Source organism: Vulpes vulpes, unplaced genomic scaffold, assembly GCF_048418805.1.
Source record: "Vulpes vulpes isolate BD-2025 unplaced genomic scaffold, VulVul3 Bu000000626, whole genome shotgun sequence".
Taxonomy (NCBI): domain Eukaryota; kingdom Metazoa; phylum Chordata; class Mammalia; order Carnivora; family Canidae; genus Vulpes; species Vulpes vulpes.
Window position 1 is genome coordinate 76788 of NW_027325669.1, and position 26845 is coordinate 103632.

The window sequence follows — 26845 nt, forward strand, 5'->3', positions numbered from 1 at the left end:
AGCGAAATGATGAATCTGGGTTCATCAGAATGGTTTTAAAATGGGTAGTATTTTTGAAAAACTCTGAACAGCAGTTAGGTAGAGGGGTTGCTGGACTATTATGGTGACCACATGGCACCTGATGAATTCTGATACTACTTATGAGTCCAGGGATTGGGAAAGTGAGAGAAAATGTGATATGGTGAGTACTGCAAAAGCAAGAGTCTGCCTTCCTTCACACAGAGCCCCACGTGTCCTACCACAGCCCGCTGTGGAGAGCTCATCACTTCCATTAGGACAGTCCCTTTCACCATCACACAGCCAGTGTCGTGGTACACACGCGTGGGAGCCCTGGCAGCTGAACATGTCGACTGCACAGGTCGCAGCGCCTGAAACCCAAGGAAAGAATGCTATTAAGGTCACTACATGTCTGCTGGGAAAGGGCTCAGGCTTATATTCCCTGTAGAAAGAAAGGAAACAGAAGAATGCTGCTGAAAAGGAAGAGATTATTGCTATCAAATCATCACACATTATCCTTCTCCTAGAGATGTTTATGCATTTTCCTCTCGGGATGCATTCCTTCCTAAATGCAGGTATTAGATGTCCTAAGGCTGCATGGCAGAAAATAATAAAGATCTTTTCTCCGTAGAAGATGTAGCAAGGCATAGAAATGCCATAGAATTGGTAATAAACGATGATAAAATTTCTCAAAGACTGAACTGAACCTAAAAGGATAATAATAATAATGGCATTTTTATTACTTGATATATGCTAGGCACTTAATATATTTACTCATTTAATTCTTGCAAAAATTCCAACCAGGACTATTATTTGTGTCATTTCACTGATAGGAAACTGAGGTTCACAGAAGCTGAATAGCGTGCAGAATGTCACAAGTTGCTCAGGATGCCACGAATTGAGTTGGGGATCCAAAAACCCTTCTGATTCCTAAGCACTTTCTCTTAACAACTGAGGTCATTGACTGTCACTCCCTACCTTGTGTTGTTGAAAAGAATAAATGTACACACGTTCCTTTTGTTTTTACACACTTAATAAACAGAATCTACTTTTTCTCTGCTCTGTAATTCAATGTTTCCCTTAGAGGCATGTTTTTCAAATGTATGCAGAAAAAAATATATATATATGCTTGCTGACTCTGATGATAAAGAGTCATAGGTGGTCCCTTTGTTTCTCCTTATATGGGTATAAGGTAATCATATGGAATAGAACAGGATTATTTCTCATGATGTTTTCCTAGCCTCCAGTACAGTTGTACATATGGAATGCTTTGTTTATTTATAGAAAATACTTGTTGAGTGAATCAGTTACAAGACCCTGAGATCATGTTCTAACTTTTCTTTAACTTCATTTTCCTGTGAACAAAAGCTACCTGTAGAATAGATGCTGAAACATGCATTGCTAGAATTAGTTTTTTAAATGCTAATATCTGCAGGAAGAAAATATGACTGAATAAAATGATGAGAGATATTTGGTTCCAAACATTTAAAGCAGTGACCAAAATGGTTTAATTATATAACCATTATCATCTTTCTTTTCAGCTGTAGAGTTGTTATGAGCAGATAATGCCTTTTATTGCAATGCTTTCAATATGGAGGGCAGCGGGGTGCCAAAATAAAACCCTTTGAGGATTTTTTCCATCATAAACATGACTGTCCTTGACATATACTTTAGCTTGGAGGACAGGACGGCAAGTGAATATAGAAAAGTCCTCCAGGTAATTCAGATTTTTTCATTGGATAGAGGATCTGTGCTAATAGGATGAGATTTAATATGATCTCTATTACTGGAGAGAAATCATAAAAATCTATTAAATAAATGTCGCTTTCATTTAAAAATGAATTTACCTGCTACCTATTATGTCTTTAATACCTTCTATAATAGAATTACGTTCCTAAAGAATTTATTTTTATACTATTCCTTATTATGATCTATCTTTTCAAGCTTGCTATAAGAATATAAAGTGTCACTTTCACTATTATGCTCTCAATTAGTGCTTTAATTTCCATAATATTTTTGTTATTTAGCTTGGGATTTTTACAAACTGCATTCTCTTTTGGTAAGGAAGTTTTGATACTTCCTTTTCTACTTTCTTATTATCACCCCAATTTATTCTCAGGGTAGGCATAATAGATATAACATCAATTTGGCTGTTGAGAAATTTAATTCTGTATGACCTTGGAGAAGACTAGTGTCTGAGTTTCACTATTTGTAAAATGAGGGGTATGACTAGATAATTACTAAGATACCTCAAGCTATAAAATGGCATAAAGCTCTTTGCAGCTAATTTTCTGGCTCCCCTGATAGTATTTAACAGATTCTGTATTAAGAGCATGCCAAAACATCATAGTCAATTGGAAAGAAAATGGGCCAAAGAAAAAACTCATGGCTTCATTCTATAGTTACCCCTGCCATCTGGAGACACATTGCCTTCCTCAGGGAAATGAATCCCAAGAAAGGAAGAAGACAAGCTGAAAGATTTCTACCAGATACATCCTGTGCACCTGCTCAGACATAATATTTGATTGGTTAGAGTCACCATCCCACTTAGGAAGCATTCAAGAAATCTGAATTCGGGTCTTAGCCCTGTCATCACTGACGGATTCACTGGGTGACCTCAGGCAATTTGTTAACTTCTTTGAGTTTCTCTTTTTTCATCTGTCAAATGATGAAGGTGGACCAGAGGCAATTCTTTTTTTTTTTTTTAAGCTTTTATTTATTTATGAGAGAGAGAGAGAGAGAGAGAGCGCAAGCAGGGGGAGCAGCAGGCAGGGGGATGAGGGACAAGCAAGATCCTCATGGAGTTAGGAGCACTATGATCCCAGAATCCTGAGATCATGAGCTGAGCCAAAGCAGACGTTTAACTGACTGAGCCACTCAGGAGCCCAGATGACGATTTTCAAAATGAGATCCTCAGATTTCCAAGTCAGAACCATTCTTGTGCTTCTTAAGAAAGGTTGTGTTTACAGCCCACATTAGAATATTTGAAGGTGAAGATTAAGAATCTACATTTTTAACAAACTTCTAAGAAGGATCTTTTGTGCACTAGAGAGGAGAACCACTGAAATAAATTATTTATAAAATTCCTTTCCAATTCTAGTATATTAAATTCAGTTCATTGAATGATACTGAGTCGAAAGCAGGTTTTTTCTTTTTTTAATGTGTCTCCAGGTTGGTAGTTAGCATGTAAAATGCAGTCTGTAATTAAATGAAATAGACTGAGTGTTTTGATAACAAGTAAACATGTCCATTACCATTTTAATTCTTTAAAAAAAATTATCAGGACTCTGATAGATGTAGATGTGGCAATAATACTGAAAAATAAGGGAGAGAGCAGGAGAAATAGAACAAAAGAGAAGGGAAATAATTTATATTGTGTACATGTGTACAAATCATGTATAGATGACCACTATAGTTACATAAAGGAGTTCTTTTTTGTATCCTCTTAATAAGTAAGGAAAATACAGATGTAGGAGGATTCAACTCTGGTTTCAGGGTCTTTATATCTTCTACTATATTGTATCCACTCAGGAAGGACAGAAGTATCAACTGAGCCATTTAATATAGGGTTAAACAAAGGGTCAAAAAGCAAGATGATTTTAAAGACTGGAAACATGTTCAACCCATCCATCCTAAGTAGGTAATTATTTTGTTAAAATCAAAGAAAATTAATAGCAAAGAAAAACAAAAGAGTTAAAAGTGACCAGCTAGACAATACAATTGATTACTGATTTCTTTTTCCTTTCAGAGCTTTTTGATAGTGATTTTTCTATCTTTATCTGTTGTATAACTAAGTTGTTTCAGCTGTGTAAATAAAAAGTAGATTTGGGGTGGCTTAAATACCAGAAAATAAATTGCCTACTTTCAGAGGACACTTCCAATTTTATATTATTTACAGAGAACTTCAGTTTGGCTTGAGTAGTATAAAATCCTATCTATCTGTCTCCATGGTAGTGACCTAAAAAGCAGGCCACAACTACTGAAATTTAAAAGTGGTGTTAAGTATACTTCACTCTGTACATGTACCTTATCCTATGACTCAGATCCTTTTCCCTCTAAAATAGGGTAGAATAACAGCTATGAAACAGTGCTAATATAATGACTAAATATTTTATGCCTATAAATACAAACACATATAGAAATAGATCAGAAAGATAGACAAATAGGCATGTAAATAAATAAATTAATAGAATGCCTGGCTATTTGTCATAAATTTATACAGATTGGACCATCTCCTCTTTTACCTCTTAAAATTTTAAGTTAATAATTCCATTTAAGCTATTTGTTTAATGTTTATGATTATTTAAAAGCAATTACATTGGCTTTGTAGTTGATATGTAGTAGGACACTCAAACTAAACTCTAATCCTATAAAGCTGTTTTTTGAAGTACATTTTAAAATTATATACAATAGCGCCCTTTTTTACTTCCTATAATTCAGTAATAATAATCACCAAAATACATGTGTATACAAATGCAAATAGCATGTGTGGCTTGTGGCAGTATAAATCAGGATATTTTGAAGGGTAATTTAACTATTCATATCAAAGGCTATAAAAAATGTTTGATCATTTGATGCAAGTAATCCCAGTCATTCAGATCTAGGCTAAAGAAGAATTTGAAGACTAAAAAAGTAAAATTAACAAATACATTCATTGTGTGAATATTCAGAAAAAATTCTAAAAATTGAATAACTGTGTATATAAAAAATAGAATAATAGGTTGTCATTAAAATCATAAATCCAGCTAGATAGAAATGCAATGCTAAATTTAACACAGTAGAAAACAGAGTTTTATATATGATCTAAAATACTAGTGCATATATATCATATGCCTCAAACTTGAGAACACAAAAGAAACAACTCACCGCAAATGCTATCACTTTCATCTAATCCATCCCCGCAATCATCCTCTCCATCACAGATCCAATGTTTAGATATACATTTTTGTGCAGAACAAGCAAATTGGTTCCAAGAACAAGAAGAATCTAGAAAACAAACAAAAATGTTTGTTTTAGATGAAAAAGAAAAAAAATATAATTTGAGACTGTCTTTGGACAGATCTGACAATGAGAAAGTCCTTCCTTAGACTCTGCTAAAATAAATTGTCCTATGATACAACAAGCCAAATTCTTCTTAGCCTATGACAGCTCTATGAAATTTTGACAACAGCCTGTGTATTCCCTTTCAGTGGCCAGGTTATGCAACATTTTTTCTCCCACAGAATTTTCACAGGGTTTGACTTTGAGCTGCTCATTACGCTAGCCACTCTCCCCTAAATATATTCCAGGGTGTCATTTAAAAACAAAGCAAACCAACACAAAAAACACAACATCTGGTGCACAGATATAAAACAAATATTCCAAGTGTGGTTTAGTCATTCCTTCTAATTTCTAATTGCTTTTTGGAGAAATAGAGAAAAAAAATGTGTCATAGGAAAAATTACAATATGATATATTCACCAGCATATATATTTGTTTTTAATGATGGGGTGACTAAAGAGGTTTTAGCTTGATGACAAGTCACCAGTTTCACATCCATACATACTAAACACTTAGATATTTTTACTTCTTTTGAGGACACTAAAGTCTGACTAATAATAATCCAAAATGATTGGTAAGGTGGCTTTTGTTTTATTACCAAATTATTCATTTATAATAATGTATTCTATTTAATTCCAAGGTGAGGTTTATGTTTGTTCTCCTCCACCCTCAGCCTATCCCTCCCCTCAGCATCACCAGACAAGATCCAAAAATCAAATCTTTCCAAATTCAACTATTCCAAATGTAAATTGTAATAAAAATAAACATTTAGATTTTGATGCTATAGACTACTTTAAACCCTTGTATCTTAATTTAAAATATTCACTTAGATAACTTATAAAAGAGAGAAGTTTAGAAAAACTAAAGACTGGAAAAAATGAAACTAAAGAAAATACAACCATCTAATGGCTTCCTGTCCAGATACTATGAATCTACATAAACTATTTGTAAAGTTCTCTGTTAATCCTGTTCACAATCTGACTCTAATGTAAAGATATATAGCATCTTAATCAAACAAAATGCACCTTCATATTTCAAGATGACATTTCCTTTTAGAGGAGTTTGACATTTCATAGAGGATCCATTTTTAATCTTTTCTTCTATTTTGTCTATTCACCATAGTGTATGTTATTTGTGTTAAATGAAAATAGTGAATATATGCTTTCTTTCCCTATAGGAAATTTCTTTGTCCTAGAAATTACAAAATCCATAAATTCTATAAAATAAATTTTAAAAATCTGTCTTGCCTTGCCAAGTAAAATGAATGTACACACACACACAGAAATTAGGAGGCAGGTGGTGAAAGACGAGAGTTTGAGGAAATACAAGTTTAAGTACTATTTAAAGCTAAACATGTAATTAATAGAAACATTTAGAATAATTTTAGTCAATAGTAAGTAGGGAGCTAAATCCTTATTTTTCATTGCAGAAAGTAAATATGTTAACATTTTAAGTTAATAGGTCCGAAAATAAAGGTACATCATTTAGACCGATGAAGGTAACCACTAACAAAAGCAGGAAAAGTTGAAAGAAAAGTCTGGGGCAGGAGACTTATTCCTCATTTTAAGTTCTTCTGCTCTATGTTCATTTTTGTATTATCTAATAAAAATGATAATTGTTAAAATTAATTAGTAATGTTTTATATAAAAGCCCTATGTAATAAAACACTGGCATATAAATAATAATATGACATATAGAATAACATATAATGTCTCACCACAGTGGAATTCATCAAGTCCATCCTCACAATCTTTCTGACCATCACATATCCAGGTATTCAAAATGCATCTTCCACTAGGACAACCAAAATAATTTTCTTCACATTTGTGTTTGTTTTGAACTGTGATAAAATACAAAATGTAATGTCAAAAAATTTGAATTAATCTTAGACTTCCGCAATATAGGTAGATGATAAAACAGTAATATTCCTTAACGGAAGATATAAATAAGAATACTTGAATTAAAAAAAGAGCCAAGATGGTCTCTTCAAGAGGGTCAAGGTCATGAAAACCAAGGAAAAGCTAAAACAAACAAACAAACAAAAAACAACAAAAAACCCAGCACAGACCAGAGGAGACAAGGAAGACATGATAATCAAATCCGATCTAGGATTGGATCCTGGATCTGAAGGAAGATACTAATGAAAAAACGTGTTAAATCCAAATAATGTGGATTCACATTAAGATAAATTAAATAAAATAACTGAGGTAATTATAAAGTGAATGAGCCTAAGGCCAAAGAAGCATCTTTGGTGGAAAATGCCTGTAATTCTATATTCATAAAAATAAATAACATAAAAAGATTAATGGATTTTTACTGAGAAAGTGTGGGCATGATGCTCCTACTGTCCTATAATCTGAGCATGCTTTGACAAGGTTTATACAAGCATTCTTTATTTTAAAAAGAAAGAGAACTTAGAATCTCTAGAACTGTTAACCATGAGAAATATCATGAGAATCATATGTATTTGTATGTAAAATTATTATATATATATTTTTTTAGATTGTATAGTTTTGTATTATTCTGACTTCTAAGGCTACATATAAAATATTAGATTTTTCTCAACTGAATGTCATCAGTTCCCTTGCACCATCAGCTTTACATAGTTTTAGACTGGTCCAGAGCCAATTTGGAAGCAAATTTTATAGTATATATATCACACTATAATAATCCATTCACACTGTAATAATCACACAACAATAATCCATTGTAGCTGTATTAAGATAATTATTTCATTATATCTTTTCAACTGTCAACTTTGTAGATTAAAGATGAAAGTAAAATTTTTGACAAAATTCACCACTAAACCCAAAAGTCCTGTGATTTATGTCTTACTTTTTCTTAGGACTAGCCTCAATACAAACTAAGGTATTTAGACTGACCCACTACTGGCTTTCTGTCTATCTACCTGTCTTATTAGTCTACATGAGCTCCCCTTTCTTCTTTATTATAATCACAATTCTTTATTTAAAAGTTATTTTAAATAACTAAATTAATAAATTAATAATTTATTAACTATATTTAACAGTATAATTTACCTAAATAATAATTTAGTTAATAGTTAATAGTATAATTACTATTATATAACTATTAGTTAATTATATAACTATAATTAACTAATAGTTAATTTAGTTAATAGTATAATTTAACTAAATAATAATTTAACTAAATAATAAATTAAAAGTTATTTATTTAAAAGTTAACTTTAAAATAATTTATTAATATTAAAAATATATAAAGACCACAGTCATGTTATATTATGTATAATATATTATATTAATATAATATATTATATGTGATATATAATAAGTTTTTATATATATGTAAGTTTAATGGGTATCCATTATATGTTGCCTTCATATTAATTTTTAAAATTAACTACAGCTACTGTGAGGTACATAATTGTTGTAGAAAGAACAATGGATTAAGAATCTAGACACCCAGGCTCCAGGAGTCTAAATCAATGCTACTATATTTCTTTTAAAATATTTTATTTAATTAGAAATATAATGTGGAAGAGTTGTGGTGAGCCACAGTCCCCAGTGCATATAAAAATTCTTCATAAAGCCAGAAAAGTTCTTGAACTCCTTCTACAATGCACCTAGCCTTCCAAATCTAGAAGGGACAAAAATGGTATCATAGAATGTTACACACTGTTGAGCACGAAAACAAAAAATAAATAAAAGGAATCTGCTGTTGCCCAATTAGGTGATAGATTATGATTTAAAAATATAGGTTTTTCACAGTAGATTGTGTGCACGTGTTTATGCCGCTGTATAGAATATCTACGAATGTAGTTTATTAAATATTTCAAAAAATTATTATATGTCAACTAAACATGGAAAAAGTGAGTGAAGCAGCAGGATAAGGAGAAAGAAATATAGTATGAGGACACATTTAATAGTTTCCTACAAATCATATCTACTTCCAGTTACAGTAATTTAACACTCTTATTTTCTTTTCTTTTTTTTTTTTTTCATTTGTTTTCTGAAATAATTCAAAAGAACAGGATCATGACTTTTTAATGGAAAACATTCTGCTAAGAATACAAATGACACTTTTAGAATTTATGTATGTAAAGATGGTTAAAAGTCAGATATAAATATGCCTTTCTGGCCCTGACTAAGTGATAATTGCTATTACCCCGTACTACTATGTCGGAAGATTGTGTAAACTTCATCAAACAGTCTAACATGGCAAATACAAGCTGTATGGCATTGAGTAAAGCTAGTGGTAAGAAATGTTTCTCTTTCCCTTTAGTGTATGCATAGTTTTTTCTCACTATGTAATACCTCCCTGGCAATTTTAGAGATCACATATTTTAAGAAAGACTTAATCATCAACTTTAAGAGGATTAATCATGAACTGAACCTTAAAAGGAAATCGATCCAAATACAGAACAGATTTCTTGAGTATCATTTCATAACTCATTAAAAAAGATCAAGGGGCATGTTTGGAACAGGATGATCCCTTGTAATTTACTCTACATCATTTAAATTTTAATCCTAACCACTGGACATATTTAATAAGTTTATTTTATACAATGAGCCTCTAAATCTCAAGGTAAGTTTTTTTTTTTTTCTTTCTAGAATTACCTGGGCATTTTAATTCATCTGAGTAGTCCCCACAGTCGTTAGAACCATCACATATCCAGCTTGGCAGGACACACAGTGAGGTCGAATTACATCTTATAAACCCTGTGGTTTTCACTCCAAGTTTATAGAAATGTGTACAATCTGTGTTATCTACAAGGAGGCAAATAGAAAAATGAAAAACACCTCATCTGCAAAGATTAGGAGCCTTCTATGCAGGTCACAGAAACAAGAAAAGTTAACCTCATTTGAAGAAATAGAAACGCAATTATCCTACACAACAGGGGTTAATTACATATCAACGCTGGACAAGGTTCAGTGAAACATTGGGCAGTGTTAGACGGAATGCCAAAGGTACCCAGGGATGAACAAACAAAAGGTAATGGAATATCTTACTGCAGTTCTTTTCATCTGAAGCATCTGCACAATCTATGTTCTGGTTGCACCGTGCTGATCTTGGAATGCATGTTCCATCTGCACAACGGAACTCAACAGCGGCACAGGTTGAAACTGGAAAAACAGGTATATAAATAAATGGATAGATGAGACAAAAGTGACTCCTTGCTCTAACATCTTGAGTACAGATGGTCCCCAACTTACCACGGTTCTGCACGATTTTTCGACTTTGTTGTAGTGGGAAAGCCATTAAGCTTTCAGTACTTCGGATTTTGAATTTTGATCTTTTTCTGGCTTAGAGATATGCAATAAGATACTCTTTCTTGATGCTGTGCAGCACCAGTGAGCCACAGCTCCCAGTAAGCTGTGTGACCACGAGGGTAAACAATGAATACACTTACAACCATTCTTTACCCAGACACCATCCTGTTTTTCACTCTCAGTAGAGTAGTCACTAAATTGCATAATATATGCAATACTTTAGTATAGGCTTTGTGTTAGATGATTTTGCCTGACTATAGCCTAATGTAATTTGTTCTGAGTACATTTAAAATAGGCTAGGCTAAGCTAAGACATTTGGTAGGTTAGGTTAATAAGTGCATTTTCAACTTACAATATTTTCAACTTATTATGGGTTTATTGGGACCTAACTGTAGTGTAAGTTGAGCAAGATCTAAATTTTAACTAATTTATATAATTTTGTTTTATTTTGCTTTAACTTTGGGAAGTCAAACTTGATCCATGGCTCCCAGTTCCACCCCCAAGCTTGGGTTAGATGCCTCATATATCTTCCCTAGTACCATATTCTTTCCTCTGTTGTGGTACCTACAATAGTTCATTGCAATTGCCTGTTTGTGTATCTGCTCCCGCACTAAGTTGTAAGCTTCATGAGAAAGCAAGGATTGTGCCTTGTTCCCATGACAGTATCGGTCCAACACCAAGCCAGCATACAAAAAAAATCAAATGTTGCTGAAAATTCTTTTTCCTTCCAACTTCAAAAGTACAAGGCTATAACACTAAGCAAATGTCTAGAGGAAGTACAAGGAAATCCCAATCTGGTTGCAAAGAAGTGGAACATTCCCTGCTTTGATAAAAAGAGCCAGACAGACAGTGAGAGAAAGAGACTGAGATGGAGAAACCACTGAACATTTGCTTTATTACTCAGAGGAAATAGCTCAGCAATGTAGAAAGCCTTCCATGCTATGTTATCCTCCTTTATATGGCCATATCACTAACATTTGGTATAGGAAAGATGAATGCCTCATGAAAGAAACATAAATGTGGTATGACTTGTCTCTATTGTTAGAAAGTATGACTTTACGATCCCCTGCTATGCTTAGATGAAAATCAGTTTCAATATGCTACTGTCATTATATATACCTTATACAGAATAGCTTATGCTTAATCATATATTCCTTTCTACTTTGCTCACACATTCATTACCATATAATGGTTTCCAGCAATATGTTGTGAACAGGTGCATGACATGCTATGTACATTAGATTAGCTTAGGTGAGATTTTTATTCCAAATTCAAATTTCCACAGGTTGATTATGTAAATGTACAACCTGAAGGGCTCTTTGATTATGCCACTTTTACTAGTGTTGATATTTTAAAGACCTTATTTAATTATAAATAGAAATTATATCAATTGTAAATGGTTAAAATGCTACCTTAAAATATGCAAATTTTACTCAAGGGTGTGTATGTCATTTGTATTTCATAATGCACTGCTCTTATTATATTTAATTGTATCTTGCAATTGTATCCTTATTTGTGCTTAAATGATGATTAGAATAAATGTTTTATTTACAATTTGCAATTATAATTGCTTCAGTGTTTTCTTCATTAAAAATAACATCTTATCTTATAAAACATATAATGCTATTATGACTAGAGATAAATACACTGTTCCAAACATGAAAAAAAAGATACTCTTCTTTTATGTCTAAAAAAGCAAAATCTCTTCCATATACCTTTCTATTACATTTTACATTCAATATTTTTTCAATAGAAACAGTAAATGAAAGACATACCATAGAAAATAATCATGGCAAGCATTTACATTTTGTTTCTTACTTTGCCATCTATTAGCAATCCCCTATTAAGACATTGTGCTCCTAAAGACTCCTTATAATCCTTTTATTTAGAAGATAGGATTCATTTCTCCTGTGAAACAATATTCTAGACCATGGTAATGTTCCTAGAGAGTCTACAAAGATTTATCTCCCTTGAGTTTCTATCTTACACTTACAGTTAGAATTTAAGAATACCAGAATGATCCCAATGGGGACAGTCACAACTCATTACATCATCTCTATCTCTCCCCAAACTGCCACAGAGAATCTTCTGTGTACATTGCAGGGAGTCCATCTGAGTGGGGATTGGTGGCAGAAAGGATGAAGAGGCGAATCATGACCCCCATGAACATGAGGATAGCATCTCACATAGTTATGAGGGCTGGAGATCCCGCAATATTACAGTAATGGTGTTTCAAAGGCTGTACTGGGGCCCTCAGGTGGAAGTAAACGTAAAGAATGCCTTGTGAGAGGAGTAGAGATATGTAGCAAGTGGAACTCAGTTTTTGATGGAATTCTGAGAAGAAGAAAGAAAGGAAAGGAATTCTGAGTAGATGAAAAGAAACTCTAACTGTGAAGGTGGAAAGGGAAGTTAAGATTTGCATTTAAAAGAAGAACGTGGGGTAAGAATGAAGTAGGGGCTCAGGAGGACTGAGTAGAGAGTGTAATATTTGCAGGATGTGTTTTTCTACCATTTTCCAATTAAAAATAGGGCTAATGAATCTTGGTGAGAAGGACGGGAAGGCCTATTAGAATACATGCAAGATGCAAATAGGAAGACTGTTCTTTACTTCAAATCCTCTCTTCACAGAGTCTGTGACTTGATATAGAGTATGGAACCCACCAGAGGGTTAAATAGAATGCTAAGTCACATTACAATGGGACATACTAAGAGGTTGCAAAATTGCATATGTAGCAGCGACAAGATGGTTGTGAGGATTAACATCTCCAGCATTTAGAAGCACGGAAGGAAAGGGAGATAGGAGAAATCCATGGGAATGCAGGAACTGTATTAAATAGGTAAACAAATACCTCTTTTACCAAAACCTCTTCCTCTATGTTCCTTCAACTATATTTCTTCCTCACTTTGTTTTGGTCAGTCAAGTATTGAAATTTGTTTCACCCTTAGGGTGATTTTTGAGGGAGAAATATGTTGGAATCTCTAATTTGTCAAGTGAATATGGAAGCTTTCTGACAATTTTTCCTCAGGCTAAAAGTCTGAAAAAGAGAGAAAAGAAAATAATGTAGTCCTAATAAAGATAATCCAAGTGAGAAATACAAGACTTTTCCCTCCAGATAGTCCAAAAGAAAAAGTAAGCCCACAAAATGTGAGTGAAAACATACCAGAGCCACCCCAGGAATAGCAATAAGATACTACAAAGGAAGATCTGACAGGGACTGTGGATCAAAGCAGCAGTAAAAGAGAAAGTAAAACCATTCTTTACCTCACATACTTTCTTAATTTTTCTTGCATCCACTTTCTTGATTCCATGTCAGTAAAAAGATTAATGAGATAGGAAAGGTAAAACATGGATTTTGTGATTTTAGGACATTTCTTATAAATAACTTAAATCAATGTTTTCTCTTCCAAATTCCCTGCCCAGAGGCAGCACAGGGCAGCTGACATGGAAAGAGAAAGAAAGAAGAAAGAAGAAATAAAGAAGAAAGAGAGAAAGAAAGAAAGAAAGAAAGAGAGAAAGAAAGAAAGAAAGAGGCTAAGAAGCAAGCATTAAATTTGCTGTCATGTCTCATTTGTTTACTCTCAAGCCACATCTTTTATTTTATTTACTGCTTAGGCTCTAAGGGTATGCAAACCCAGAAGGAATGATGATTTCATCTATAGGCATGCTTATTCTTTTCTTTTGCTTATTGTTTGTGGAATCTTCAAAGTTTTGCTCTGAACTTATGAAAAAAAATACAAAAAACTAAGACCAGTTTCCTCTCTATCAGGTAGCCTTAGAACTACTTAGCTTTCCAGTTCTCCTAAAGGTGTCCAAGTGATCCCGGCAAGTTCAGATACTTCCCAAGGGGAGTAATTAGAAACATCTCAATAGGGAGAGAAGGAGGGATATTATGTGCTCTCCTAAACCTATTCACTCAATCTCTCACACACACTGGAAGAGGAAACCAGGGTGACAAACTTTCTGAAGAACTCTTCAAGTTATCCCCCCTCTGCTCCCACCCCGCCAGATTGCCTGGGGTCTAAAACTCTCAGGGCAGTTATAAAAGATTTACAAGGCTTTAGGGTTGTGCTTTCCCTCAAATGGAGAAGAAACCAAAACTGATTCCTTGTAACATCCATTTCCACTCTGCCTTGTGGAATAATAATGATAACAATAACATATTAATATTAATATATTCATATTATATTATTAATCATATAATTAATATGGTATTATTATGAACATCTAAACTAATTAATATATTACTATTAATATATTGATATATTATGAACTAATTATATATGATTAATATATTAATATTATTATGAACATCTAAACTAAAGAAATAAAAGTGCAATAGTACTTCAAATAATTTACAGATGATGCCACTGTAGTCTCTCTCCATAGCCTATCAAACTCTTTTGTATATATTGACTTTCTATTGTACTAATTTGAATTCTTCGCGTCTTTATTTACATTAAACAGTAATAAGTGGTTTGTGTGTGTGTGTCTGCACACATATATACAACAAAGGACTGCATGTACATGTTGTATGGATGATAGAAACAGAGAAGGAGTATCTGGAAGAAAAGACTTGGAAAGAAAACTCCTTTTCCATTATCTTCGAGCCCTTCCGTCCTTCTTTTCAAACTTCATCATCTTTTAGATACTGTAAGGTTCCATTTGCTGCATGGATACACATCTGAATTACTGATTTATAAGATAAACTGGCTTATAGGATATGGACCCAGAGAAATCTCTCCCTTAGGATGTGAAATGTGACTGACAAGGACACCATGTGAACAAATTTGTGAGAAAACTCAAATCCAAAAGATATAACTGTAATAAGTAATCTCTCATCTAAAAAGCTACCTGTTTGTTTCTCCTAAAAGAGAGAGTCCACTTAAATCTACTAATTTCTAGTAAGTAATATGGTGTATGTTTGAGTTTCCACACACACTGTTAGTTTAAATGTCCTACATTCTGCGGGAAGAATTTCAAGGCATACATTTTGTTGTTGCTGCTGTTTTTAAGGTATCCAATTGCTATTAGTTTTACACTATTCTTACAACAAAATAAAAGTTTTAACAGAAACTTGATTCACAGATGCAGTAGTTATTGCCCAAGGAGCTGGCTGAGCTAGCTATAACCCAGAAATCAAGAGTTTAGCCTACGAAAGGGGAAATAACATTTTGAGTTATTTTTATTGTTATTCAGCAGCATATTGATGATGTTAGGCAGGATAAAACCTATCTGTATTTTTTGGAAAACTTATTTCTTCACTTACCACATAAGAATTTAATATACACCTACCAGGTAGTGGGTGCTATATTTCATGAACCCAAATTCACTAATTTATTTATCACCTTTGAATTTTTTTTTCATTTTTTCAAGAAAATCCACTGTAACGTATTAGCTTTCCATGGTCCCTCTTATGACCTTTGTTTTAAAATCTGCTCTCTGTATCTTTTGTTCCATTCCTTCACATTCTAGCTTGATATTCTTATCTTTATCCTAGTTTCCTATAACGTCTATCCTAGTTATCCTATAACATCTTCATTATATTCTCTTTTCCTGCTTGCAAATAACTGACAAAAAAAATGCCCTTTGGGGGGGTTCTAACTTCTAGTTTGCTTTCCTCCTTTCTTCCAAATACTTCATTTCCCTCCACTTATTCCCTGTAGCTTACTATATTTTATCATTTTTAATCTTTTATAGATAATATGAAATAACAGCTGATTTAATCTGCAAAAGTATCTGGCTCTTCCTACACTACAGTGTCAACCTTAGCTAGTGAGCTACTCAAGTGTTTGGCCAATGTCTTAGTCTAAGATGTGGAGTAACTTCCAAACCAAACTTTTCTAGCTACAAATTGATCTGTACACATTCTGTTCTCTAACACAACTTTGCATCACCTTCTCATAGCATCTGTACTTCACATCTTTCCTTTATCATCAATGTTTTCTAAACAAAGTTTTACTTTATTTACTCCTTCACCATCCATTTTCTGCACGATCCCAGGGAGATTTGGCTTTTCTTTACCATTCCACTGAATTGACTTGCATGAAGGTAACCAAGAGATTATCTCCTATTTGCCAGGTTCAATGACTGCCTTACCTATACCTGCCCTCTTGCCTTCCCTTAACACCTTAAAATGCTAACTGATTAAAAAAAATAATAACAATACATTTCTCATGAAGATCTTTCCATTACTCCTTTGGTCAATTTCTCCTTTTTTATATTATTAGTGTCTTTTTTTTTTTTATTTCAATAGGTAATTCTAATGTACTCTCCTACAACGACTAGTACTCTATACATCCTCTGAGCTTTCTCTCTGTAGTAAGTCCAAACTCAACACTCCTATTTTAATCTACTAACTGAGCTCCAGATCTGTATCTACCTAAATGTCTTTGGAGCAGTTCTATCTGAATGCCTACAGGTGCTCCACTCTCAGAATGCAAACCATCTTTATTATCTTATCCCTGAGCCCACATGAACAAACCCACCAATGTAAATTTAAAAAATAATGAAAAACAAATAGTTTTAAAACAGGGAAGAAAACAGTTCATGAAACTTGTCAATTCTTTCTATGTCTATGTTTTCTCTGTTTATTACCCAGGATGGCCTATTATACCACCTTTAAAAATTCTGTTGTGTATCTGTCTCTCTACTTTTTATTCTTAGATTTAGCTGCTCTGATAGCCTCCTGTTTTATCTTTCTCATCTCAGCATTATAGTTTTTATTTGCACAAACAGTACCCCCCCCCCTTTTTTTGAAATGTAAATTAGATTGTATTGGGTTTCCTTTAAACCTTCAGTGACTCTTTAGTGACTACAAGGTGAAGTTCATGCTCCTTAAAACAGTATCAAAAAACAACATCAAGTACTGGTTCCTCTCTCTGACTTGACTTATTTTTTTTTCAAACCACTTGTCAATATGCCATTTGGCTCTAACCATATCAAATTATTTGCAGCTTTCAATATTAGTATTTATACTTGGAATTACCTTCTATTTTGATCATTCTACCTTATTTATACTTTATTCCAACTCCCCCCCCAAAAAAACTTATAGTTTTATATGTGCAATCATTACATCTGATATACACCTTCATATCTTTAAATAACTGTCTTCATTTGGAGTTTGAACTCATTAATATAACTTATTAATTTTATGTCTGTCTTTAATGCATTTTACTCAATGAAATTTGTTCAATGAATGAAGATTTTTAAAGGGAAATTGATTTAGAAAAATCTGTTGGATCCAGGTTTTAAGAGGCCTTAAATGTCAGACTAAAACACTTGTTTGCTATTCTCTATACACCAAGACTCCATTTGTGAATCTTTATCAGGGCCATGATTAAAAAAACAAGTGAATGCTTACATAGCATTTGCTATATGCCAAATTCTGTTCTGAGTTTATTTAATATTAATATACTCATTGAATTATTGCCTCTTTTCCTACAGCTTGGGAAACTAAGGCATAGATTGGATAATATTTTACCCAAAGACAGTGTCTTGTTGGGGCTGAGATTCTGTCCTAGATCATCTGGCTTGCTGATTGGTCCCAGTAAGCACTCTGAAAACACATTCAATAAAACGTCATAGCATGACTAACAACCCTGGAATTAACTAAAGAGTAGAGACAGGGAGACTAGTTAAAGGACTACTATGTTAATCCAGGCTTAAGGCAGATTAAAAGGGAAGATATTTCAAAGAATTGGATGATTTATTGATATATGGATAGATGGGTGATAAAATATGGTAGAAAGAAGAATCAAGGATAACACCAAGGTTTATTGTCCAACTGCTAGGAAAATGATGAGGTCATGTGAAAAAACAGAGAATTGATAAGTAAAGGAGAGCATTTTTTGGAGCAGTACATTCAGTAGTACACATTCCGGTACAAATGTACAATAAATAATGCAGTAGAACTGAAGAGATGAGAAATGACAAGAGTTTTGAGGTGAGCAAAGGAATAGAAACCAGAATAGAGAATATAGTCATAATTTTCAATGAACTCTAATAACTCCCTTTTGAAGATATTTACCGAAGTGTGGTCCATCTCTATCAGCAGGGGCCACATACCAAAAGGGTAGAAACCACTGTACTCTCAGGAACACACTATGGAAAAGTTCAGGAGACACTTAGCATAAGAATATTCCTCAGCTGATGCCACATACATTTACCTTTACAGTCCAGTTCATCAGAGTTGTCGCCACAGTCATTTTCACCATCACATAACTTGCTGTGAGGAATGCAACGACGATTGTAGCAAGGCCTGAAACCTCTTCGACAGCTTCTGTTTTCTTATAAAGAAAAGTAGAAACATATTTGGAGGTCTTATGAGATATTTTACAGAAAAAAGAAAATAACAGATGAGTTCTTATTTCAGAATGGATTGTGGATCTATTTAAAAAAAGTGTGCTGTGCAGTATCAAAACTCTGGATTAGAATATTCATGCATTAAAGTAATTAATTCATTAAAGACCTTTTTAGACTAAGTGCTTTAACTTCAGTGATTCATACTTGGAGATACTATACCCATATTATTCTTTCTGATATTTGTGTCAGCACAGAAAAAAAGCATATATATTCAACTCTCAAGAAGTAAGTCTGTACCTCAAGAATCATAAGACACTCTCAACACCTATTTCCTATCTCCTTTACATCTCATAAGGCTTTTACAAGAAGACAAAATAGTAGCAAAACACTTATTCACTTATTCACTTATTTCTGAATAAGTGAATCAGAGAATTACCTAAATACCCATAAATTTCTCTTACAAATCATCTAAAAATGTCTACCAGAATTCCTAAGGAGAATAATTGCCTTCTAAATTCTGTTTACCTTAAAGAGAGTCTCCTGACATTTTCCAATTTCAGGCAAAAGGTACCACTTACAGTAATAATAGCTGCCATTTACTGAACATTAATTTTGTGCCAGGCTCTATACCGAGCAAATGTAAACATACATTTGTTTATTCAGTGCTCTAAACTAATATTCAAACTAGGTTTGTTTTGTAGGGAGAAGCTGAAATATAAGGAAGTACCCTTGCTCATACTAGTCATACACTAGTAGGTTTTGAAACAAAGATTTAACCTCAGGTGTGATTCTAAAGTCTAGAATCGACACCTAGGATTGTCAAACTGTAGCTCACAGGAACAAATGCAGCCTGTTTTTGTATAGCTCTGATGCTAAGAATGGATTGTATATTTTAAAATAGTTCTAAAAATTATTTTTTAAATAGAGGATATTTCACAGATAGCACTTTTGGTCCACAAAACCTAAAACCCTTAACTAGCTAACCCTTCGCAGATAAAGGCAGATAAGGTTGCCAACCCCTGCTCACATGAATATTACCTTATTCTCAGAATGTAAAAATAATGTGAAATATATTCTCAAGACAATTCATAATAAATGCAAATTTGCAAGCTGATTATTTTTCTATTTTTATATGCCTCAAGATTTTTACAGAGTATAGGGTATAGCCATTCATTGAAATGAATATGTCATTTGAGGTAAATTCATTAAAATTTTAGTTACAGATCAATCATGGGCAAATTACATCTATCATTTTAACTGAGAGTGTGTGATTCTGCAACATAAAAGAATGAGAGAACTGCCTGCAAATTTCCCAAACTCTACCTTCCTCTTATTTTAACTACTCTTTGATTATTTAAGTATAATTATTATCCAGATAATAGAACAAAGGAGAAAATCAGACACCAGATACAGCAATTCCAGATACAGATTCCTGAATTTTACAGAGCATACAATGCCAATACTCTAATATTATAGCGCAGAAATAAATCATACCAATTTAGAAAAAATCCGGAACAGTTCTACAGTAACTATCAATGATTACACACACAGAAGTTTCCAGGTGAAATATTGTTGTAATGAAGGCAAATATCAATTGCCTACTGGGTTCAAAAAGCTAATCTCTACTCCCAAGAAAGAGTGAAAGGTTGACCATCACTTGGTGCCACCTACAGAGACACAGCTGGAGGAATTCCACCCTTGATGGGGAGGATGGCTAATGCAATCATCCTTTGTACCGAAAGACACTAACCCTGAGCCAATCCTGGAGACAAGAATAGGGACAACACTTTGATATCAATTCAACAACATGCTGGTCGACCTTTGCTGCCGAGTAAACTTACAGTATGTACCAATAACTAATATTTCTGCCTTCCATTTTTAAGAATGTAAGCCTAAAACCTATCACTACATGATGAATAACTAGACAGCTTAAAAGAAAGGCCCCTGTGGCATCTAAACTTGTACTTTGTAGGTGGAAGGCTATGAGGAAATTCTTCACTGACTATGGTAGGTATCAAATAGGACGTAAGAAGTCCCATTTGAACAAGAACACAAAGCCAAACTCAATTAATTGCCTTATAGCCACATGTTAATGAGAGACATTAAGGAAATCATATGTATAAATGAAATGGAGACAATCAAACCAAAAATTATGAAAATAATTACAAACTTCTCTCTGAAGTGAACATGCATCACATATCAGACACTTACCACAGTAGAGCAGTTTCTCGTCTGACTTATCCTTACAGTGAGGTGTGCCATCACAGGTGAGCTGATAGTCAATACACTCTCCATTTCCACACTCAAACTCTGAATACATGTTGCAAGAGGAATTTTTAGCTGAAGGGGAAAAAAGACAATGTTTTGACTCAATAGCAAACATTTCTCATACCATCACAACTGTTTCCCTTAATCTTCATTACAAAACTAAACTAAAATTTATCAAAATATAAAGTCAAATAAAGGGCAAGGGTTTCTGGAATTTCTTTACAAAAAAAAATTAAAGGAACACCTTTTTGTTTGCTGTTTTCACATTCCCTTTCTAAAATTTTGGGGAGTTGCCTCACTTCATTTTTCTTTTATACTTAGTTGTATGTCTTGCTAATTATTTTGTGACTGTATATGCATGGAAAGAAGGATGGGCTTAAATTTGGGTGACTATATTTATGCATTTTGCTTAGCAACTACCTTAAAAATAAATTGTCAAAAAGAGTCAGTTAAATGAGCTCTGTACATATTGAGAGAAGGTTTTTCTTGTGTTTTTTATTTTCTTATTGGAAACTATAATATATTCTTTAATACACTGATTTTTTCAGTACACAGACTTAACATTTTGATTTCTTTATTTTTGTTTGAGTATAGTTGATGCTCTATGTTATATTAGTTTCAAGTGTGGAGTTCTCATTTTTTAATGCCTGACTTGATTCATCTTATTTAAATCTACCTCCAACTGATCTCCCTCCTCAGCTACCTTTGGAAGAAATCTCTGTAGCAGCTTTCCCCATTCAGAAGTCCTGGAATTGTTAAAAGTATCCTCATCGGCCTTTTGTTCTGCCCACAGTGAGAGGTACCAGGGGGCAGAACTGCACACTGGGCCAGCATCTACTCCTTGAGGTGCACAGGAAACTGTGGTTGAACTGAAGGAGACTGACAAGCTGAAAAGCATGTGCCCGAGAAGTTTATAGGCTCCAAATGACCACTGCCATAATGTCCCACTTCTAAATCTCCAGTTTTTTGTAAAAAATGAAAAGTCTGAGTTTTTTTTAATTTTTAAAATTTATTTATGATAGTCACAGAGAGAGAGAGAGAGAGAGGCAGAGACACAGGCAGAGGGAGAAGCAGGCTCCATGCACCGGGAGCCCGACGTGGGACTCAATACCGGGTCCCCAGGATCGCGCCCTGGGCCAAAGGCAGGCGCCAAACCGCTGTGCCACCCAGGGATCCCAAAAAGTCTGAGTTTTTATGTGACTTGCCCAATCTGTGAGCACAGACCAATGGCAACAAAGTACTCACAAACAAACAAACACCCATCTTTCTACAGCTAGGTTTCATCCCTGGAATGCCAGTATGTGACCCTTATTTTAGAAAAGATCTTCTGGGGCAAAACGGACCTGTTTTTATTCTTAAATAATAGATTTACCAGTAAACACTTAGAATTCGATTTTGTGGTTGCATCATGTGTTATTTGCTTGTACTCACTCCATTGCTTGTTGAATAATTGTACAGTGAAATCCAGTCATACTAATTATATTGGAGGTAATTGGAATTCATTTATCTCTATTAATGCAGAAAACATAGCTTAATTTTATAATTTACTATCAATTTCTTTTGAAAGTTGTATTTTAGAAATATTCAATTACACAGCTACTAATACTATTTGAAGTTTCCAGTGTTTTATTTCTTTGTTAGTCCTAGAATGCATCTCATTTTTACAGATTATCTATTGGTCTATCTACTGATGACTTCTAATTAAAATCTTTCAATGGTATTTTTTTCTTGGTACAGTCGAAATTCAACTGGTCAGGTAGAAAGTCAATTTAGAGAAAGTAACAAAGAATTTAAAAATCTAAAAATATTGTTAGATTTAAAGGAACAAGCATTAAGAAGGGTACTGACATTGCTGCACATGATCACATTCAAGCAGGAACTGAACAAAATCCATTTACTGGGAGGCTACTGATGTTCCCAATTTATTCTATCTACTTTCAACACATCTTGTTTAACTTCTCACTTCTAATGAGAATTAACTGTTATGATTGAAGATGCAAATTTTGCTTTTATAATCATTATGACTTTGAGGGAAAAAATATTCATAACAAAAATGTTTTTATTACATAAAATCAAGCCTTATATAAGCAAAACTCTTGCTTAGGTATGTTCATTCGAACTAGCATTGAGTGTTTTATGCTTCTTCGCAGAAACAAAAATGTGGTTCAGCTGTCCTCTTATTCTCTCACGAGGTAATTACTTCAATTATATTTGTTATTCTTACTTCTATTGTGGATGTTGATAAGGTTAGGAATCTTGTATAGGGATCCCTGGGTGGCGCAGCGGTTTGGCGCCTGCCTTTGGCCCAGGGCGCGATCCTGGAGACCCGGGATCGAATCCCGCGTCAGGCTCCCGGTGCATGGAGCCTGCTTCTCCCTCTGCCTGTGTCTCTGCCTCTCTCTCTATCTCTCTGTGACTATCATAAATAAATAAATAAAAATAGGAACCTTGTATAAAGTGGAATTGCCTAATCTTTTTGTCAAGAGTTATGACAACACATGGTTTTCCCTCCCTTGTCCTGAGGGTGGTGCCTTTCCCCCCTTCAACCCTGCCATTAACATTCACGAACTGCTCTGGGTGAACTAACTCAGATGTGGATATAGACATGCCAAAGACATCTTCGTTTCCAAAGATGGATTTGACAAGAAGTTACTTTCCAATCTCTCTCTGCTGGGCCACAGGATTTCAGTATGAATGCACCATGGATCCAGGATGCTTCTATAAAGGTCTGTCAGCTCTGAAGAATCAAATATCACTCTGTAGTTGCATGTGAATACAACTGTGCTTGTTTAAAAGATAGTTTTCTTTCTGAATTATCCCCTCTCATCAATAGAGAGAAGCAGGTGGCTTAGTAGGGACAGATGTATCTAATCTATTTTGGAGCAAGGACAGGCATCCACTGTATACAAATAAGCCTTGCTGTTTTGACTAGAGGCATTGCTTTTCTACTGGCCTGTAGTGACCTGTGAAAGAAACATGAGTGATTCTAATGCATGACTAACACTCCAGGCTTACAGATGGCATCAGATCCAGACCATTACAGCTGAAACCACAAAAGCAAACTGAAAGAGTTTAAGCAATTACCCGAGCAATTCAAGGAAGTGTTAGGTTACTAAGAATTATGGGAATTTGAGGCTCGAATTATTAAAACTGGCTGTCTTCATTTAAAGTTCACTGACCAATTGCATCATTCCCGTTTGCTTTGGCACAGTCTTAAATAAAAGTCAGAGGTGCCCTTTCTTTCACTAAGAGGTGCCCTTTGGGTTGTAGTACCAAATTGTAAAGTGAAAACATATGTCTATATTCTTGTATTAGGTGCAATAGTTTTCAAGGTAAAGAACAGGATGTTAAAGTGCTTGTATTAAAGTACACAACAGATAAAAGAGAAGATCCCTCTGGTAAATAAAGACCAAAAAAAGACTAAAGATAAAGATGAAATATACTTATACTATTTGATATTTATTTTTATAATGTAGACATATCTACCTCTGTTGATTTTCTAAGATGAAGATATAAGATGAGGATATGGATGAAAAGAGAAAAAAAAAAGTAAAACAATTGCCACATCCTGAGAGCGAGTTCACTAATTTCCAACAAGATGTCTCTTGTCTTTCTAATACACAAATAGTCTTAATGTTAAAGATAAATTAACATTCTTTATGTTACTGGCTAATTTCTCATGGCAATATTGGAACACTTGAACCCTTATTTATTTTGGAAACAGTTTGAAAACTTAGCTGCTAATAAGTGTATACTGTAATGGTACTAATTAAAGATTGTAATGCCTTTTGGGAGGTATAAACATCATGCAAGGCTGCAATGTTACATTCTTAATTAACCGTTTGGAAATGATTACAAATAAGCTGCATGAACCATTCTCTCTCATTTACATACTGTGACAGACTGAGTGGTTTTACTACAAGGTTACTGATCTACTGCCTATATATTGGTTTATTTCAGATTTAATTAATTTTGCTATTGACTTAATTCTCAAAGTTGTAATCACAAGTTTTCAGGTACTTTGCAGGTATTTCTCTAACTCGTCAAACACCTTCCAGCCCACAATAGGGGATACACCATTTGTCACTGTTCTGGTTATCATTATCTATCATATGGTGTAACAACTAAGTAGAGTGGTGAATTGAGTTCTTTTTAGAATAGAAAGATATGCCAACTGGGCCTCTAGGATTGGAAGAGAGTACAATTTCATGAATATCAAGACAATTTCAATATCCATGTATGCCTTTTGAGTAGTTATGTCATATCACATTTCAATTGTCTTTACTTACTCACACATCTGTTGTCATCTAGCAGTATTCGATCCCCCCTGCAGGAACAATTCACTCTCCCATTAGGAGTTAAAAGGCACAGATCATGGCAACCTCCATTTAATAATGAACATGGAGAAAGTTCACCTGCAATGAAGAGACTATTGGTAACATTTTATACTGAATTTCTATTCTTTGTTAGATTAACAGTAAACTGTTAGGCTGCCCCTCTCAAAGATATAAACAAGGAATATTCAGGACTTTGGAAAATCCAAACATCATAAGAGGTAAAAACATTAGAAAAGCATGCAACATAAGCCACTACATCTTCTAGAACATTTGTCAAGGATGCCATGGCATCAAATGAACTAAAACACATACTGATGCCTTAAGCTGCAATTTTTGTAGGTATTTCAGTGATTAAAGAACTTTTCAGCCCAAGGTAAAGCTTATTTAGCAAGAAGTATTATTTTCATGGAAACGACTTGATTTGAATGTTCGAAGATTTAGAGTGAGAGAGAATAAATTTCCAGAAACAAGTAAGTAAAAAGGAATTGTCTTCTGGTGAAAAATGAAGAACTACAGAAATTACCTTGAGCCTTTCAGAGAATTTTAATATATTGAATAGGCAAATCCTGAACACTATCTCCAGAAACGTTAAAAAAATCCAACTAAGTATTACTGGAAAACATAATTTTTTCCAAAGATTATATAATTAAGAAATACATTAAGTTTCTAGTGTAACTTACAGCTATTGGTGTCATTGGCAACAGCTATGATTCCCATTGGTTGATGTGGAATATCAGAACGAAGAATTTTTGTCTCTCCTCCTGTGTACTTGTTGGAACGCAGAATAGCTCTTCTTCCCCAGTCTGACCAGAAGATATAATTGTCATAAACAGCCAAACTGAGGAAAGTTCCTGGACCAGATTTGACAATCACCTGAAATAAATTTAAATATATGTTTTTTAAATGAATATATAGACATTTCTATCTCCACATCTATTTTTGCTTCAAAAAATTTTTTTAAAAGATTAAGATTAGTTGCATTTAATCAATGAAAATCATCATTTAAAAGATGCATTTTACTAAATGTATCATAAAATTCTTTATAGTTTATTTTAAATGTTTTAATCATTCCTAGTTTTTATAACGTGTCTACTTAATATTTTTAGTATATCACAATTTACTGATCATTTAGTCCATATAAGCAACAGCATTTTTTCAGCACTATAAAACAAAATCACCAGGTCAAAAATATGAGATTATGATTACTAATAAGCACTGTCCTTTAATAAGAATCATCAGTCATTCAGTGAACACTCATCAAGCTATCAGAATTATAAAAGGAATATAAAGAACTATAAGACTCAGGTTTTTCCCTCAGGAATCTTTCACCATGAATAACTAAACCAGATATACATGAATTGGCAATAAAAGTTTAAAAGTAATGACCAAACTTCCACTTAGACCATATTAAAGGACTAGATTTATCTTCTGAATAAAACAACTAAAAAATGAATAAAATATATAAAACAAGTCTTTTCAGCACATTGGACATAAGGTGAGAAAGGACAATGATTCCTAATTAACTTAGGAAATAAACTGAGTGAGTCTCATGATGGCCATGGCTAAATGCCTGAGAGATTCAGGTAGCATCAAAGTACAAAAGAACCCAACAGAACCTAGACAACTCCCTGAGAGGGGTAGGGCTGAGAATT

At 33.8% G+C, this 26845-nt stretch overlaps 1 protein-coding gene across 1 annotated transcript in view; it reads right to left on the reverse strand.

Moving 5' to 3' along the window:
• The window catches only part of LOC112912724 (low-density lipoprotein receptor-related protein 1B-like), a 1003376-nt gene that overhangs the window by 73453 nt on the left and 903078 nt on the right, over nucleotides 1–26845 (reverse strand). The window contains exons 42-50 of the mRNA XM_072745081.1: nucleotides 25874–26066; nucleotides 25146–25271; nucleotides 20800–20928; nucleotides 18453–18572; nucleotides 10026–10139; nucleotides 9633–9782; nucleotides 6755–6877; nucleotides 4864–4983; nucleotides 240–368 (exon numbers count right to left, since the gene is read on the reverse strand). Coding sequence (XP_072601182.1) covers nucleotides 240–368; nucleotides 4864–4983; nucleotides 6755–6877; nucleotides 9633–9782; nucleotides 10026–10139; nucleotides 18453–18572; nucleotides 20800–20928; nucleotides 25146–25271; nucleotides 25874–26066 — 1204 coding nt within the window. The remainder of the gene's footprint in view (nucleotides 1–239; nucleotides 369–4863; nucleotides 4984–6754; nucleotides 6878–9632; nucleotides 9783–10025; nucleotides 10140–18452; nucleotides 18573–20799; nucleotides 20929–25145; nucleotides 25272–25873; nucleotides 26067–26845) is intronic.